General features: G+C 38.6%; 1 protein-coding gene across 6 annotated transcripts in view; it reads left to right on the forward strand.

The window, feature by feature from the left end:
* CCSER2 (coiled-coil serine rich protein 2) overlaps positions 1-15144 on the forward strand; it is a 168564-nt gene that overhangs the window by 88418 nt on the left and 65002 nt on the right. For 5 of the 6 annotated variants that reach the window (XM_025284867.3, XM_025284865.3, XM_025284864.3 and 2 more), the window contains one exon: positions 7110-7305. The exons of the other annotated variant lie outside the window; for it this stretch is intronic. In XM_025284867.3, the coding sequence (XP_025140652.3) occupies positions 7110-7305 (196 nt within the window). The remainder of the gene's footprint in view (positions 1-7109; positions 7306-15144) is intronic. 6 annotated transcript variants of the gene reach the window in all.

Here is a 15144-nt window from a genome sequence, read left to right on the forward strand (position 1 = left end):
AGACCTTCGTAGGTATTTCCTTGACTTCCACACGTGTATGGCCTTCTCTGTGCCCAGGAATATGTTAGGCCTTTCCAAAGCTTCCTGTGGCCATGTGATTCCTCAGGTTTTCCTTTAAAATTTTTCACTTTCTTCTTTGTCCCAACTGGTATTGCCATCTCAGGCAGCTGAGATTTTTAAACCATTGTCACTAATTTTCTTCTTTTTTCTCTTTTAAAATGTATTGGAGTTAAGGCTGTTCCCACTGAGGGAGCTCTGAATCAGGTCAAATAAAACAACTGCTGAGAATGGACCTTTTCTAGGGAGGTGCCATTTAGGTCAAATAGTAACACTTCTCTGGAAATGGTGCTGCTTGGCGAGTTCCAGTCCCAGTTGACCTCCCGTCTCACCCTTAGAGATTGCTGACTGTCACAGCTACTGCACTGGTAGAGCTGTTGTTTTTCAAGCTGCCACAGAGCTAGGAAGATAGACAAGGAAGTAGAATAAATGTCACAGCGTTTGTTCTCATGAAAGTCAGTTGGTTTTCTTCAGTAAGTGCTTTTTAGTTGTTAATTCCAGAGTTGATTTGGTTGTTTCTAGAATTCGGAGAAGGCAATGGCACCCTACTCCAGTACTGTTGCCTGGAAAATCCCATGGACGGAGGAGCCTGGTAGGCTGCAGTCCACGGGGTCGCTAAGAGTCAGACACGACTGAGCGACTTCACATTCACTTTCATGCATTGGAGAAGGAAATGGCAACCCACTCCAGTGTTCTTGCCTGGAGAATCCCAGGGACAGGCGAGCCTGGTGGGCTGCTGTCTATGGGGTTGCACAGAGTCGGACATGACTGAAGCGACTTAGCAGCAGCAGCAGAGTTCTGAAAGAGCTGATTTTGTCAAAGTTGCCAGTATTCTGCTCAAACGGTAAAGAATCTGCCCGCAATGTGAGAGACCTGTGCTCGATCCCTGGGTTGGGAAGATCCCCTGGAGAAGGGCATGTCGACTCACTCCAGTAGTCTTGCCTGGAGAATTCCATGGACAGAGAAGCCTGGAGGGCTACAGTCCATAGACTCGCAAAGAGTTGTACACGACTGAGCAACTAACACACACACACTCTTAGAGTTTTTATGTAGGAGTAGATTTTTGGAGATCTTTGATTCTGCCATTCTGTAAGTACTTCCTTCTTTTCCTTTTGTCATGACTGTTCAAAAAAAAATTAATGGCCTTTATTTTTTAGAGCAGTTGTAGGTTTGCATGCCCTGGAGGGGAGGGCATGGCAGTCCACTCCAGTATTCTGGCCTGGAGAATCCCACGGACAGAGGAGCCTGGCAGGCTGCAGTCTGTAGGGTCCCACTGAGTTGGACTCAACTGAAGCGACTTAGCATGAACGCACACATGGATACATGTTTAGCTTGGTAAGAAATTGCCATGGCTGTACATTTAATTTTCTTCCAGCAGTGAGTAGGAGCTCCTATGGATTCATACCCTTGTCAGCATGTGGTGTTGTAGATTTTGATCATTCTGATAGGTGTTCAGTGGCATTTCATTGTTGTTTTAATTTGCACTTCTCTAATGGTATGATTTTGGGCATTTTTTCATATCCTTATTGGCTATATCTGTGTTTTGTCTTAGTGAGATGTCTGTTTAGGTCTTTTGCGTATTCTTAAAATTGGATTATCTGTTTTCTTGTTGACCTTTAGGAGTTCTTTATGTATTGTAGATACCAATCCTTTGTCAGATACATTTATTACAAATATTTTCTCCAGTCTGTGTTTTGCATTTTCATTTTCATAATGATATTTTTCACAGAGCATATATTTTTAATTTTATGCAGGACAACTGTCAGTCTTTTCTTTCATGGGTTGTACTTTTTGTGTCATAGCCAAAAATATATTGCCAAAGTCACCTAAATTTTCATTGTTACTTTGTAGTTTTGCATTTTACATTTAGATCATTGACCAGTCAGTGTTCAGTTAATTTTTGTGAAAGGTGTGCAAGGTGTGTTTTTTTTTTTTTTTTTGATGTATAAATGTCTAATTGTTTCAGTACTATTTGTTGAAAAGACTGTCCTCTCTCCTTTGAATTGCCATTGCTCCTTTACCAAGGATCAGTTCAGTTCAATTCAGTTGCTCAGTCATGTCCGACTCTTTGTGACCCTATGGACTGCAGCACACCAGGCTTCCTTGTCCATCACCAACTCCCGGAGCCTGCTCAAACTCATGTCCATCATGTCGGTAATGCCATCCAACCATCTCATCCTCTGTCGTCCCCTTCTCCTTCTGCCTTCAGTCTTTCCCAGCATCAGGGTCTTTTCCATTGAGTCAGTTCTTCACATCAGGTGGCCAAAGTATTGGAGCTTCAGCTTCAACATCAGTCCTTCCAATGATTATTCAGGACTAATTTCCTTTAGGATTAATTGGTTTGATCTCCTTGCAGCCGAAGGGACTCTCAAGAGTCTTCTCCAACACCACAGTTCAAAAGTATCATTTCTTCGGTGCTCAACTCTCACATCCATACATGACTACTGGAAAAACCATAACTGACTAGATGAACCTTTGTCAGCAACGTAATGTCTCTGCTTTTTCAATGTAATGTCTCTGCTTTTTAATGTTCTATTTAGGTTGGTCATAGCTTTTCTTCCAAGGAGCAAACATCTTTTAATTTCATGGCTGAAGTCACCATCTGCAGTGATTTAGGAACCCCCCAAAATAAAGTCTCTCACTGTTTCCATTGTTTTCCCATCTATTTGCTATGAAGTGATGGGACCAGATGCTATGATCATAGTTTTCTGAATGTTGAGCTTTAGGCCAACTTTTCCCCTCTCCTCTTTCACCTTCATCAAGAGGCTCTTTAGTTCTTCTTCGCTTTCTGCCATAAGGGTGGTGTCATCTGCATATCTGAGGTTATTGATATTTCTCCCAGCAATCTTGATATGCCAGCTTGTGCTTCGTCCACTGATGTACAGCATGATGTACTCTGCATATAAGTTAAATAAGGAGGGTGACAAAATATAGCCTTGATGTACTCCTTTCCCAATTTGCAACTAGTCTGTTGTTCCATGGCCAGTTCTAACTGTTGCTTCTTGACCAACATAACAGATTTCTCAGTAGGCAAGTCAGGTGGTCTGGTATTCCCATCTCTTTCAGAACTTTCCACAGTTTATTGTGATCCACACAGTCAAAGGCTTTGGTGTAGTCAATAAAGCAGAAGTAGATGTTTTTCTGGAACTCTGTTGCTTACCACGGATCAGTTGACTGTATGTATGGGTGAATTTTTGGACCCTCTCTTCTGTTCCATTCATCTTTTTGTCTCTACCACAGTCTTGATTACTGTCAGTTGATACAGAAAGTCTGTAAGACAGTATCAGTGTTCTGACTTTCTCTTCTTCTTCAGTATTGTATTGGTTATTCTGGGTCTTTTGCCTGTTCATATAAACTTGAAAATCACTCTGTTAATATCCACAGAATATCTTGTTTGCATTTTAATTGAGATTATGTTGAATCTAGCATTAAAGAATAGATAACCATGATGTTAAAAATATATGTGTTTAACTTTTAACATACCATTTTTATTAATAGTGAAAAAAAAGCTAAAGGTTTTGTGAAGTCAAACTGTGATTGAGATTAGGAGATAAATGAGAAAGCAAAATCCCCAAATCTCTCTCTTTTTCTCTCTCTCTCTCTCACACACACAGAGTATCTCCACTCACCATTCTAACCTATGAATCACAAATCTTCAGTTTCACATAAAAATCACATATCTTAGTCATAAAGAAGCTCTGATAGAAGTGGAGAAGAATGTAAATGTATGGATAGAGCCATATAATTTGGGGAGATTACTTTGAAATTGCACTAAGTGATTATGCAGCCAAGGGATTATTTGATGTGTGGATTGAATATCAGGTGCTGCTCTTGTATATGGTTTAAATTTAAATTGGTTTTGAAAAAGCTTATTTCTTACAGATTCCTTTTTGTAGTTATTGTGATCCTTTTTTTTTGGTGGTTGTTGATTTTATTGGCTGTACTTATAGAATGATACTGATGATAGTGAGCATTTCATTCTTATGCTTCTTAACCACTGAGGTAATTTTTACCTTCATCCATACCTGTATTGGTTCAGTTCTTCATATCCACCAGCCTATTTGGCCTGTGATTGACCACATAGGTTCTGCCTTTGCAAACACTGCTCACCTTCCAGTGTTTTCTCCAAAGCAGCTTGAAGTCTTCTGCTGCTTTCATGACCTAATTTCTCTTCTAGAAGTCAGTGATTGTTAAAATTTGTACAGAAGTACAAATCTATGACTGTCAAGCTAACGTAGGTATTTTGTCCAGTCCTCTTTGGCTCATGTTTTTACCTCTCGTTCTTTTTTAAAGATTGAGATTTTCCTTTGTGAACTGCATCGTCTTCTCAGAATGTGAAATCTCAATATCTTCATTATCTTGTTTTTTCCTTCTGTTTTAAACAGTCTCTTTTTATTTTCTGAAAAAGCCTCTCGTATATTTGCTTTCTGTTTCAGTTTTGTCTTCTTCTGTCTTTGTACCTTCTAAATTATATTCATTTTCCCCCCCAGCAACCTTTAAATGGCCCTCATTGAGGTGTTATGTTATTTTCAGCTTACTGTCATATGGTTTAGTAACAGTTTACACCCATATTAATAGAGCATTGTGTCAGGATTTATCAATTGGGTAATCTAGGAGAAGGGTATATGGCATTATAGTGTTCTTTTGACATTTGTGTTAGAAAAAATGTTCAGTATAAAGAAGTTAGAAATTATTGATAGTAATAATAATAGTAGTACATCAGTAATTGGTTTTTGCCTAACAATTATTATATATCAAGCACCATTCCAAGCACTTTAGCATATATTATTGCCTCATTTAATCCTTTTACCAATCTAGTGAGATACTCTTATTCTCATTTTATAAGTCAGGAAAATGAAGCATAAAGTAACTTGCCCTTTGTGTTATATAGCTAGTGAGTGACAGAGCTGAGATTTGAACTCAGATAATCTGCATTAATTGGCTAATGTAAAAATGAATAAATCCTTGTTTTCAAAGGGCTTATGATCAGAGGTGACATGTATGTAGGTTTCTTTCATTTATGCTATAAAATAAGTTATGGATCATAAAACAGTTTTATCTAGTTGAAGGGCGTTAAGACTTGGATGAGATATAAGTTTAGTTTTGGGTCTCATGGTGGAAGTACTAGAAATGCAACTTAAGTCATATGAACTTTATTTGGTAGGCGCTGGACAGCACTGAGAGACTCTATGGCCCAAAGATATTGAGTATTTTCAATAGCTAGTTACTATCAGCCAGCGTAACAACTTAAGTTCTAGGCTGGAGCTGTGTCTTTTACACTATTTTGGCTTCTCTAGGTGCCAGTTCTTTGTCCCCATATTCAGTTAGTGATCAAGACCTTTTGACCCTTCCTTCGAAATGTTTTTAATTCATCACTTCCTTACATGTGGTTCATATTTATGCCTAAATCTAATGTAAGCCATTATTCCATTCCTGATTCATGCTTTGGCAGTCTCTGGTAATTGGCTGTGGATTAAAAAGTTGGTCTGAGGGAGGCAGGTATACTGAGGGATGAAGTAGAAGAATGAATTGGATTCAGGCTGTGTGTGGTCCCCTAAGCCATTTATGAGAGTCTCCTTGTCCCTGAAAAACACGCACTTTTGTGCCATTTCTTTTTATTTTCTTTTTCTAGAAAGCTTTCACCTTGCATTTCTGCCCAACTCAAACCTTATACTTTATAGTTCATCCCAAGTTCTTTCCTATTCAACAAAATTTCCCAAATTATGTCAGCTTTTTCTCCAAAAACATAACTCTTGTCTCCTACTATTCATTTGCCAGGTGATTCTTTTTGTCTTACTACTTGAAAAATTTTTCATCACTCTGTATATATCTTGTCTATTCAGTTACAGATGGTAAAGTCATAGTAATAATTATCAATATTATTCAACTATATTTTGAATCAACAAAGATAAAATAGTTAAACGTGAACAAATTAGGGTCTTATCTGTGGATCAGCAATTCAAATGTTCTTAAAAATCTCTTTCTTGGGTTGAAAGAAAAATCAGGCCTGAAATCAAGTATGAGAAGTAGCTTCAGAGAATAATTACTTATGAAAACCAAGCTCATATTGAATATTTGAGAATTTAGAGATTTGGGAATATTTGTTAAAACCTAGAAAATTTATTAGAAAATGTATTTCTACTTTTGAAATTTAATGCATCCATGAATTTAACTTTAATCCTGATATGTTAACATAGATGTTATATTGGAGAGAATACTTTTTTAGTGTATTATTGTAAATATTGAAATTCTACATATATCACAAGTTCTTATATTAAAAACTAACTGGGATTATGTGTAATGTGAATGCAGTAATTTTTAGATTGCTATAGCTTTGACTGCTGGTTAAAACATTATGTTTTTCATGTCCATGAAACACATTACCCCTAGTTTTTATTTCCTCTTATTCAACATGTGTGTTATTGTATGGAACAAAGGAAACTTTAAAATTTTAAAAAAAAATTTTAAAAAAGAGTAGGTATTTTTTAAGGTAGTTTAAGATTAGGAAATATGTGGTGTGTTTAAGACTTTGGAAAAACCTTGTTTAATCTTTACTGGAAAAGATGGTTTATCAGCAATGTAAAAACAAAAGAAGAATAACACTATATTTGTCTTAACTATCTGCTGGAACTTCCCAGAAATAGGTATATCTAAAGTGGGAATTAATGAGGATAACAGCTAAAAAAAGATGTGACGTTTAAGAGAGTAACTAAAATTAAAAGCTAAAGATCAATCAGTGCAGAAAAGTAAAATAAATATAATTTTTTCCAGGCTAGGCCTTTCCCCAGAGGTTTTCTACTCTAGTTCCTAAGGAATAAGCTTTACTTAACCAATGTGTAAAATACACAAAGGGAGGGAGTGCAGATGATAACTGTGTTAATGACAACTAAATTGATTGAAATTTTCAGTGAAAACAAATTCACTATCTGAGATGAGTAAAAGTCAAAAGGCTTTGTGATAATAAATGATTTGTAATAATTTCATAATCTTTATTTCTTTCTGAAATTATATTGTATATCTTTTCCCTCCAACTTCTTCCCCTGCCCTTCCAGAGGCTCTCCCTATAGAGAATCTCCTTTGGGTCATTTTGAAAGCTATGGAGGGACCCCCTTTTTCCAGGCTCAGAAGATGTTTGTAGATGTTCCAGGAAATGCGGTGATACTGGATGAGATGGCCCTTCGGCATATGGTTCAGGACTGCACTGCTGTAAAAGCTCAGCTACTCAAGCTGAAACGGCTGCTGCATCAGGTCAGTACATAGGGGACATTTCCACTCTTGATATTTTGAATTGCAAATGGATTGACTTTACTTTGTTTTTAAAGTAAAGTTGAGTTTCTAATGACTATTTAGATTTGTGGAGAAATAATGGTTGTAAATAGTACCTAACAGAAACTCTTCTGAGAGGAAAAACACTTGAGGTTTTGCATGATGGTCTCTGTAAAGTCACCAACATTTATGAGCTGTATAATACTTGGTGAGCTCTCTGCTTCTGTTTCCTCATTTTCATAGTACCTATGTTGTAAGGTTGTTAAGAGAGCTAGAGTTCATGGTTACAAATTGAGTGATTTAATACCTGAAACATAGTAGGTGTTCAGTCATCAGTGGCTGCAACTATAATTTCAGCTAAGTGAGAAATAAGAAACAGCATTTTATATAATCATAGTCACATAACCCCACTTTGGTTTGAAACCTTCAAGTTTAAACTTTCCCAGTCTTCTCATTTTTTTGGAGAAAACGTAGACTCAGAGCAGTGATGTGCTTGTCCACATGGGTGAGCTGATAGTAGAAGCTGACTTCTGAATCAGTAGTATTTTCTTGGTTTGAACAGTTAACATATACATTTCCAATGTAAATCAAAAAACTAAGGAATAAAATACTAACTTTAAGTCAGGAATATCTTTAGTTTTAAATCTATATTTGTGTTTTGTAGACTGGGCAAATACCATAAAATTATGGTTGAGGAAGAGCAGTCTGGATTCTCTGCATAACTTACTTTTTGAGTTACTTTCCTCAGGATTGTATGTTCTAGCTTGTTATGAGCAGGGACCATGTCTTAGAATTTCTGGTGGCCATCCAAACCATTTGGAGGCCGTTGAGATAAACGCTCAGTAAAGGCTATTTGAAATGAAATGTGGCTCCTCTGTTAGTAACTACAACTACTGTGAATAGTTTTATATTACTCAGTTATGGCTTTGCTGAACTGCTGTTCTCTATTCTTGTAGATATTTGAGTATTTTGAATAATCCCCTTTTAAAAAAAGATTTATTCATATATTTTTGGCTTTTTGTTGCTATGCATGGACTTTTTGTAGTTGTGGCGAGGGGGGCGCTCTTCTCCGTTTCGGTGCACGGGCTTCTCGTTGTGGTGGCTTCTCTTGCTGTGGAGCACAGGCTCTAGGCTCACAGGGTCAAGAGCACTGGCTCAGTAGTTGCGGTGCACAGGCTTAGTTGTTCTGCCGCCTGTGAGATCTTCCTGCAGCAGGGATCGAAACCATGTCCCCTGCTTTGGCAGGAGGATTCTTAACCCCTGGACCACTAGGGAAGCCCTGATATTTGACTGCCTTCTTAAAAGACACTTGTCTGTATAAGGCCAGGAGCAAGAAAGTGGAGAATCCTTTTCGGATCTGAGATTCTTAGCTTTCTCTCGAGGCAGAAAGAGATTCAGTGATTCAAATACCCAGACACAGAGTTTACACCTTAGTTTAACTGTAACTGCTGCTGCTAAGTCGCTTCAGTCGTGTCCGACTCTGTGCGACCCCACAGACTGCAGCCCGCCAGGCTCCCCCGTCCCTGGGATCCTCCAGGCAAGAACCCTGGAGTGGGTTGCCATTTCCTTCTCCAATGCATGAAAGTGAAAAGTGAAAGTGAAGTCGCTCAGTCATGTCCGACTCCTAGCGACCCCATGGACTGCAGCCTACCAGGCTCCTCTGTCCATGGGATTTGCCAGGCAAGAGTACTGGAGTGGGGTGCCATTGCCTTCTCCGAACTGTAACTAAGAGATACACCCAGACACAAAACAGGGTAAAGCTAGCTAACTCCAAATACATATTTAACACATTTCAGCTATTTCTCACCTCTTCTACCTTTTCTTTCCAATGTCTCTGAAGCTCCTGATCAAAAAATCTTCTAAAGATTTCAGATTGACTTCATCCTTTGTTTATGTAGTGAAAACAAAATTATGAGAAGAAAATTGCAGAATCTGTTTAGGATATCTTTAACATTTCCCAAAATGCTGATAGAAGTTAAAAAGCTGAATTAGTCCAGTATTTTGTATAACAGCCTCTTAATTTGTCCCTTTTAGTAATTACAAAAACTTCAGTGTGATACGTGTACATGGTTTTAAAAAAATCACATAGTATCCAGAAGCTTAATGAAAAAAGCAATATTTCTGTCCTTCTCCCCACTTGAGCCCAGCCTTTTCTAATCTGAACAGGTTACTAAGTGTCTTTAGAATTATCATACACAGATTTCTTTCATCATCTTCTGGGATTGGGACTGTTATTTCTTGGATAATTTATCTTCTTTTTTCTTAGTTTGCTCTCATATTTAGCAGGAATATATCCTTAATTTACTTCCTAAGAGAGGGCAAATGGATGGTACTTTTTTCCTAGCTGATATGTCATTGAAATCTCTTGTTGCTGTTAAGTCGTTTCAGTCGTGTCTGACTCTGTGCGACCCCATGGACTGCAGCCCACCAGGCTTCTCCGTCCATGGGATTCTCCAGGCAAGAACACTGGAGTGGGTTGCCATTTCCTTCTCCAATGCATGAAAGTAGAAAGTGAAAGTGAAGTCGCTCAGTCGTGTCTGACTCTTAGTGACCCCATGGACAGCAGCTACCAGGCTCCTCCGTCCATGGGATTTTCCAGGCAACAGTACTGGAGTGGGGTGCCATTGAAATCTCTTATCTACTCTGATATTTCGTTTTTAGTAATACTTTGGCAGGGATACTTTGGCTGGTATAGAAGTGAGTTTTTCCTTAGAAATTTGAAGTCACTTTTCTAGGATCCAGTTTAGCCACTGAGAAAAGTCTACTACATTCTAATCCATCTTACTTTGTGTTTTGTCTGTTTTGTCTGTAATCTCTCTGGGAGATTTTTAGTCTTCTATTTCTGGCATTCTGCAGTTTCAGTGATGTCCTGGGATTTAGATTTTGTTGTACTTGTTCGTATTCCACTTAATGATGGGTGATCACTGAGTTTTATGAAGATTCATGTGGTGTGAAATTTCCTTAAGTCATTTCTATGATTATTTTCTTTATTCTGTTTTCTTTGGGTATCTGAGTGTATCTTTCTGGAATTCTTGGTAATCCAAACTAGAACTTATGAGTTAAGTTTTCAGTCTTTTTTTCTTTCATATTTTCCTTTTCTTTGAGTTTGACTATGTTTTCTGGTGTATTTCCTCACCTTCATATTCCAGCCCCCTGTTTCTGTTGAATTACTTATCTTGGCAGTTGTATTTTTAGTTTCTAAGAGCTCTGTATTGTAGCCTTTCATTTTTCATATGATTCAGTTCTTATTTCGTCTTATTTTGTTAGTAAATATATTAAGTAGCTTGTTTCTGTTATGTTTTGTTAAGATTTCTCAAGTTCCCGACATTATTATCTCTTTATAAATGGTCATTTTGTTTTTTGTGTTTTAGTTTCTCTTTCTTTTGGAATGCTTCTTCAGATATATAATGAGTCTTTGTTGTTTATTAATATTTAAGATTAAAGGGTAAACAAGTTGATTCGGGACTCTTTACACATGGGTTGGTCTTGTCAGCTGGCCGGCTTAACCTTACAGTGACGCGTGAATATTAGTGGGCCCTCAGTACTCAACTAAGTGGCTGTTTTTCCTGCTCAGGTTGTTACTGTTTCTCCAGCTAAGAAACCTCTGCTTTTTTTTCTTCTTGGAATAGAGGTAGAAGACTGAGAATCTACTCTTGCCTTATGCAGACTTCCAGTTAATTCTCATATTTCTAACCCACATGAGCATGAGTGGTTTTGCTCATCCGTTTTCTTCACTCTTAGTTCATTATTTTCCCTGTTTGCTTTTATCATATTATCACATTCAGCATCTGTTTTGACCTTGGAGTGAGAAATGAAAAATGTGGAGTAGTGAAAAGTACATGATGGTATCTCTTTGATATTTTTCTTTGGGATTACAAAATATTTGATCCTGATGATTCATACCTGTCTAGCTATTTGATCCTGATGATTCATACCCTGTCTCCCTGGCACGAGCCTGAGTGTTTTATGAACTATCAGGTATGCCATACAAATGTTTTGTTTTGTTGTTTCCTTTCAGCTCCAGTGTTGAGAATAAAGCCAGTAGTGTGTCTCTCACATAATTCTCTTGTCTGTCGGTCTCTGTCTCTTTCTCTTTGTTCCTCTCTCTCTCTCTCTGTCTCTGTGTGGGGGGAATGGATGCATGGATGCAGTGCCAGGTGGATGGACTGTTTACAGCAGCAGCTTCCTGCGTGAATGCACTAAGAGTTGAGGAGCTGCTGAATGATTGCCACGTGGTGGCAGAGAACCACAGAAAAGTCAGGGAACTCAAGCTTCTCTATCCCCAGACTTTTTTCATCATAACAGGAAAACTAAGTTCATGAAATGTACATAAAAGAAGCGTATACAGCATAAGGGTACCCTTTAATGAATAACATGACACGGTTGTATACTCACCACCCAGGTTAAGGAATGAGACAGTAAGAAGTGTTCATTCTTCATTGCAGTATCTTCCCTTTCCAGAATCTAGTACTTCCTTTGTTTCTTTTTCTGTTAATTTTTGACCATCTTTGTTGGCTCAGATGGTAAAGCATCTGCCTGCAATGCAGGAGACCCAGGTTTGTTTTCTGGGTCGGGAAGATCCCATAGAGAAGGGAATGGCAACTCACTCCAGTATTCTTGGCCTGGAGAATATTATGGACAGAGGAACCTGGTGGGCTACAGTTCCTGGGGTCAGAGAGTCCGACATGACTGAGTGACTAACACTTTCATTGGCTGTGCCCCTATAAATATACTACTTTTGTCCTTAGAACTTTATATAAATGAAGTTATACTGTAAGTATTTCTCTGTGAATTGCTTCTTCCATTCAGCATTTTATTTAAGGTTCTTTGATATTTATATTTAGTTCTGCTTCATTAATTTTCAGTTTTTAGTCTCCAATTCTAAACAGTTTCTTTCTCCATTTTACTCTTGATGTCCATTTTGGTTCTTTTCAGGGTTTTTTTTTTTCCCAAGACAAATGATATGAAGTATTCCTGGTATACATGTGTGAAAATTCGTCTGGAATAACTAACTAGGAGTGGAATTTCTCTGTCATGGGGCATAGAAATATTCCAGAAATACGAAGCTATTTCCCCAAATTGTTCAATCTGTTTGAGCATAGAAATATTCTAGAAATACGAAGCTATTTCCCCAAATTGTTCAATCTGTTTCACTCTTTTCAAGTAGTAAATACTTTTTTTGCATTGTTATACATCTGAGCAGCACTTGGTATTATCAGACTTCTTAATTTTTGTCATGTGATGGGACTCTAGTGGTGTTTAATTGTGGCTTTATTCTGCATTTCAAAATCAGGAAATTTTGAAGCACTGACACATTACTACCATTTAATCCTCAGAGCCTGTTCAGATTTTGCCCTTTGTCATGGGGTTCAGTTCAGTTCAGTTGCTCAGTCGTGTCTGACTCTTTGCGACCCCATGAACTTTAGCATGCCAGGCCTCCCTGTCCATCACCAACTCCTGGAGTCCACCCAAACCCATGTCCATTGTGTCAGTGATGCCATCAAACTATCTCATCCTCTGTCGTCCCCTTCTTCTCCCACCATCAATCTTACCCAGCATCAGGATCTTTTCAACTGAGTCAGCTCTTCGCATCAGATGGCCAAAGTATTGGAATTTTGGCTTCCACATCAGTCCTACCAATGAACACCCAGGACTGATCTCTTTTAGGATGGACTGGTTGGATCTCCTTGCAGTCCAAGGGACTCTCAAGAGTCTTCTCCAACACCACAGTTCAAAAGCATCAATTCTTCGGCGCTCAGCTTTCTTTATAGTCCAACTCTCACATCCATACATGACCACTGGAAAAACCATAGCCTTGACTAGATGGACCTTTGTTGACAAAGTAATGTCTCTGCTTTTTAATACGCTGTCTAGGTTGGTCATAACTTTCCTTCCCAGGAGTAAGCGTCTTTCAATTTCATGGCAGCAGTAACCATCTGCAGTGATTTTGGAGCCCAGAAAAATAAAGTCAGCCACTGTTGCCACTGTTTCCCTATCTGTCTTGATGTAGTATTCTTTATAACAGAAAGATCTGGTCTACCATCATATGTTGCTTTTAAAAGTTATCATGTTTTTGTGCTGCTAAGTTGCTTCAGTCATGTCCGACTCTGTGCAACCCCATAGATGGTAGCCCACCAGGCTCCTCCGTCCTTGGGATTCTCCAGGCAAGAACACTGGAGTGGGTTGCCATTTCCTTTTCCAATGCATGAAAGTGAAAAGGGAAAGTGAAGTCCCTCAGTCTGCCCGACTCTTAGCGACCCCATAGACTGCAGCCCACCAGGCTCCTCCATCCATGGGATTTTCCAGGCAAGAGTACTGGAGTGGGGTGCCATTGCCTTCTCTGATCATGTTTTTGTAGATTTCTTCAAACTGTGGTACTTCCTCAGTTTTCTTTTCACTTTGATGACCATAATGTATTTACTCTTTTAACCAATTCTCCTGACTATAATCAGCTTCTCACCACCTCTCCTGTACACTTGACCTCCTCACCTCTCTAAGATTCTGAATCTCCATGCCTGGCTGCTCTCCTGTGTACACCTTCCTCACCCTACTTGGGCTCTGACTCCTTGTCAGTCTCATGGATTCTGACGCGCCACACCAGTCTCCTCTTCCCATGGATGCCACTTCACTCTGCTTGCGCTTGACACTACAGTTGTCAGTTGATGCCTGCACTTGGGTGCCTTCTTAACCCTACTTGGGTCTGACACCTGACACCGGGCCTTTTCCTGCAGAGATGCCCTCTTCATGCTGCTTGAGCTCTTGTAGCTCTCTAAAGGCCCTCCTGGGGGAGTGTGCCCACTCCACGCCACTCTGTTTAGACTTAGAGCCCACACCAGACTGTACATATATCCTCCTCTTTCTGTTCAGATTTGACTCTTGTATCAAATTGTTCTCCCATCCCCTCTGTGTATGCCCTTTTCAGTCTTTTAAGCTCTGACATGCCTTGGTAAGCTGGCCACTGGCAGGGACCTGTTTTTCAACCTCCTTAGATTCTGAAACCCTGTGCTGGGCTGTCCTTTTTGGTTGGAGACTTATTTATTTATTTACTTTTGCCTCATTCAGGAAGATAAAGGAAAGTGAGGAGGAAAAAGAAGCAAATTTTTAAAAAATGATTGACTTTATCAAGGTGAAATTTGCATTCAAATGAAGTGTGCCTATTTTAAGTATATAATTTGAGTTTTGATGAATATATACACCTTTGTGACCTCTACCACAACAGTCAAGATATAGGACATTTCTGTTGCTGCTACAGTTCTCTCACGTCCCTTCGTAGGCAGTCTTCTCTCAAACCTGGTGCAGGCAGCTATTGCTCTGCTTTCTGTTACTAAGGTTTTGTCCTTTCTAGAATTTCATCTGAAAGTTTTGTCTTCCTTTAAACTATACAGTGTGTTCTTTTTTGTTGCTGGATTTTTTCACTCACCATAATGATTTTGATAATCATCTGTGTTTGTGAGTTTCAGTATATTAGTTTTTATTGTTGGATAACATTCCATTATGTGTGTGTGTATACCACAGTTTTATTTTCATCCATTTACTTGTTGATAGACATTTGAGTTGTTTTTAGTTGTGGGTTAATTGAGATAATATTAAGTTTCTAGAATAATGATGAAAGTTAATAATAAAAGATGTATTCAAAAATTAGAATTTGAACTCAGGACATTTTTTCCACTTGTCTGTTGTGTGATCTTGGATAAGTTAAATTACTTAAACTTCCTGTGCCTAGATTCCCTTATAACAGAAGTAGAAATGATAATAGCTCCTGTTTCAGGACTGTTGTAAAGAAAACATGAGGAAATTTAGTCAAGTGCTAAGCATAGTGTC

The sequence above is a fragment of the Bubalus bubalis genome, chromosome 4 (assembly GCF_019923935.1).
Source record: "Bubalus bubalis isolate 160015118507 breed Murrah chromosome 4, NDDB_SH_1, whole genome shotgun sequence".
NCBI classification, from domain to species: domain Eukaryota; kingdom Metazoa; phylum Chordata; class Mammalia; order Artiodactyla; family Bovidae; genus Bubalus; species Bubalus bubalis.